The sequence below is a fragment of the Rhinopithecus bieti genome, unplaced genomic scaffold (genome assembly GCF_001698545.2).
Source record: "Rhinopithecus bieti isolate Rb0 unplaced genomic scaffold, ASM169854v2 scaffold_48663, whole genome shotgun sequence".
In the NCBI taxonomy this organism is placed as follows: domain Eukaryota; kingdom Metazoa; phylum Chordata; class Mammalia; order Primates; family Cercopithecidae; genus Rhinopithecus; species Rhinopithecus bieti.
This window is the reverse complement of record NW_016819092.1, coordinates 1-3,405: the sequence shown is the minus strand read 5'-3', so window position 1 is coordinate 3,405 and position 3,405 is coordinate 1. Positions and strand designations below refer to the sequence as shown.

The 3,405-nt window shown below is 57.4% G+C and overlaps 1 protein-coding gene across 2 annotated transcripts; it reads left to right on the top strand.

Moving 5' to 3' along the window:
* Positions 1 to 6: 6 nt before the first annotated feature.
* Positions 7 to 2,275, top strand: LOC108519298 (leukocyte immunoglobulin-like receptor subfamily A member 3). Of its 2 annotated transcripts, XM_017858211.1 has the most exons (5): positions 7 to 62; positions 225 to 260; positions 450 to 734; positions 881 to 1,183; positions 1,409 to 2,273. In XM_017858211.1, exons 1-5 carry the CDS (start codon positions 29 to 31, stop codon positions 1,789 to 1,791), a joined length of 1,041 nt encoding a protein of 346 aa, XP_017713700.1. In that variant the 5' UTR covers positions 7 to 28; the 3' UTR covers positions 1,792 to 2,273. The 2 variants fall into 2 exon arrangements, with proteins under 2 accessions (XP_017713700.1, XP_017713701.1); XM_017858212.1 differs by lacking the exon at positions 225 to 260 and having other exon boundaries at positions 1,409 to 2,275.
* The last annotated feature ends 1,130 nt before the right edge of the window (positions 2,276 to 3,405 follow it).

Sequence of the window (3,405 nt, the reverse complement as noted above, 5' to 3'; positions counted from 1 at the left end):
GCAGAGCAGGGCAGTGGGAGGAGACGCCATGACCCCCATCCTCATGGTCCTGATCTGTCTCGGTGAGATTTGAAGAGGGAGGGGAGATTCTAACCTAGGAGGGGCCTCACCCCACAGCCAAACTCTGGTGCATAAGGAGACCCCAGGGGCTCACAAAGATCCCAGGGAGGGGAGGACCTGCTCAGGCTTCAGGGGCAAATCTCTCACAGGGAACTCTTTTCCAGGGCTGAGTCTGGGCCCCAGGACCCAAGTGCAGGCAGGTGAGTCTGTCCCCAGCTGTCCCAGGTCCCTCCTCCTCACTGGGGACAAGGGGCCACCCCCGTGCAGCTGGGGATGGGGAACAGCAGATCTGGGCTGACTGATGGGGACGTCTGGAGGGTCCTGCAGCCAACAGCTGAGATCTGTTGGGTGGGAAATGACTTAGAATCCAATCTCTGATTTCCTTTTAGGAATCCTCCCCAAGCCCACACTCTGGGCTGAGCCAGACCGTGTGATCACCCAGGGGAGTCCCGTGACCCTCAGGTGTCAGGGAAACCTTGAAGCCCTGGAGTACCATCTATATAGGGAGAAAAAATCAGCATCCTGGATTACATTGACACGACCAGAGCTTGTGAAGAAGGGCCAGTTCCCCATCCCATCCATCACCTGGGAAGACGCAGGGCGGTATCGCTGTCAGTATTACAGCCACAGTTGGTGGTCAGAGCCCAGTGACCCCCTGGAGCTGGTGGTGACAGGTGAGAGGACACTCAGGGGTCCCAGCCCCAGGCTCTGTCCTCAGGAAGGGGATCAGCTCTCAGGGGCGTCTCCCTCTCACAGCCCAGCCCTGGGGATGATGCAGGGGGTGTGAGACCCATTTACACTGTGCCTCCTTCTCTCCTAGGAGCCTACAGCAAACCCACCCTCTCAGCCCTGCCCAGCCCTGTGGTGACCTCAGGAGGAAGCGTGACCCTCCAGTGTGACTCATGGGTGGCATTTGTTGGCTTCATTCTGTGTAAGGAAGGAGAAGATGATCACCCACAGTGCCTGAACTCCCAGCCCAATGCCTATGGGTCATTCCAGGCCGTCTTCTCCGTGGGCCCCGTGAGCCCGAGTCGCAGGTGGTCGTACCGGTGCTACGGTTATGACTCACGCTCTCCCTACGTGTGGTCTTTACCCAGCGATCTCCTGGAGCTCCTGGTCCCAGGTGAGAAATTCACAGCATTGCCTGGAGCTCCCTGAGTCTCCGGGCAGGTGGGGAGGAGCCACATCTCAGGGCAGCGCCAGGTAGGATGATGTTGGGACAAGAGGGCTCAGGGCTCCTGGGGTCAGAGACACAGGAAGATCAGCAGTGGTGAGGCCCAGGGGGAGAGGGAGGGTTTGTGGGGAAGCCTGAGGGTCGCTCCTGGAAATCGTGACCACCTTTTCCCAGGTGTTTCTAAGAAGCCATCACTCTCAGTGCAGCCGGGTCCTGTCGTGGCCCTTGGGGATAAGCTGACCCTCCAGTGTGGCTCTGATGCTGGCTATGACAGATTCGTTCTATACAAGGAGGGGGGACGTGACTTCCTCCAGCACCCTGGCCGGCAGCCCCAGGCTGGGCTCTCCCAGGCCAACTTCACCCTGGGCCCTGTGAGGGGCTCCCACGGAGTCCAGTACAGATGCTCCGGTGCACACAACCTCTCCTCCGAGTGGTCGGCCCTCAGTGACCCCCTGGAGCTCGTGGTCTCAGGGGAGGGCCCTGACCCTGTCCTCTCTGAGCTCAAAGGCTCAGCTCAGGACCTGCCTCCAGGGGAGCTCTGGAACAATAATGATTGAGGGCAGTGAACGGGGAGGGTATGCATGGGAGGGTCCCGCCCATGAGAGAGTGGAAATAGATGGGACCTCCCACCCCTGGCTCCCACCCCTGAAGTCTCAGTAGGGTAAAGAGCAGGGAGGGCTGGGAGGAGACGGGGGTGAACCTCAGAGATGAGATTAGACTGAGGGTGGAAGACGGAGGCCCCACCCACTCCCTTCCTGATGTCTCCACCTCAGAATCAGAGCCTCTGGGGGTCCCAACCTCTAAGTCCTGACTCATGGGTGACAAAAACAGCCACTCCCAGCTCAAGAGAAGTTTCTAGACTCATCTCAATGCGACCTCCAATATTCAGGGTCTGATTCAGGGCAGCAGAGCGCAGGGTGGACAGTAAGGGTGTGGTCCGCGTGGCTTCCTGGTGCTTCAGGGTTGGGGCAGGTGTTCCCTCCATGGTGGTCAGAGGGGAGGGAGGTGTCTGAGGTTCGGCATTGATGAGTGGAGCAGCGGGGACTTTCCTCCTCCCCGAGCAGGATTCCCAGGAGCATCACCTCTCATGGGGAGCCACGGCCAGCGGAGATCACAGGCAGGTGCTTGCTCTGGGAGTCAGGCGGGAGGAGCCCGGGGAGGTGGGGCTGGGTCTGTGATGGCTCAGCCTCTCCTTGGGAGGTGGAACTTCTGAAAAAGTTGGTTCTCCTCGCACCCTGGACTCCCCATCTGAATAACGGGGAGCTGCCTGGATGTGACCGTCCCAAAGCCCCTTCATTTCTGACCTTCTGGGGCATCTGGGATGTGGCTCATCCTAGATCTGCTCCCGCCTGCAGCCCTTTCTGGTTCTATCCCGATTGTCCCAATAACTGTAAGGGTTTTAAAAAAAAAAAGCCAACAGAGATGGTGGGAGGTGCATGCAGTTTTGCTCATCCCTCCTGGAATCTCAGCTTAGTAAGACAAAGCCATGATATTTTGGAAAGAACAAAAGTTTACAAACCCCACTGGTTGACAACCCCTCCTCTGTCTCATGTATAAGAGAAAATCTCTCCAATTTTCTACTAAGAGCAACACCTGGCACAGCTCTGCAGGACCCCCAGACTCCGACCTTGTCCTGCAGGATGTGTGATGAGTAGAGAAAGGAGAACAGGCTGGGTCAGCAGGATTTGGGGCCCAGTCTGACTTGGACACGGGGAAGATGCTGGACTGATGGAGGAGGAAGAGAGGCAGGCGAGATGGAGAGAGGACAGACAGACATTCCCTTGGCAGCTCTGATTTTGCATTTCCAAGGGTCCCTGAGAATGAGCCCCTCACCCACACCTGTGGGGGTCCCTGGGCCATCTCAGGACTGGAGAAGAAGCTGCTCGGGCCTCGATGGGATCTGACTGTGATGAGGCTGGAGTCTGCCCCAGACCCGCTCCTTTAGAGAGAAGCACCCCAGCTGTAGGTGCCCCTCACACTGCCCCTCCTGTGTCCATCTGGAGGCTTCTGTGCTCAGGGCACCCCTGAGAATAAGGAGGGACTGTGCACCTGCTCCCTGAATGAGTTAGGGAATTATTCACAGCTCATCTTTTGTACAACTCATTTCTACTCTGCATTTTATATACGCACGTGTCCATTGTTCCTTTTTTTCTAAAACTTTTAAAATAATA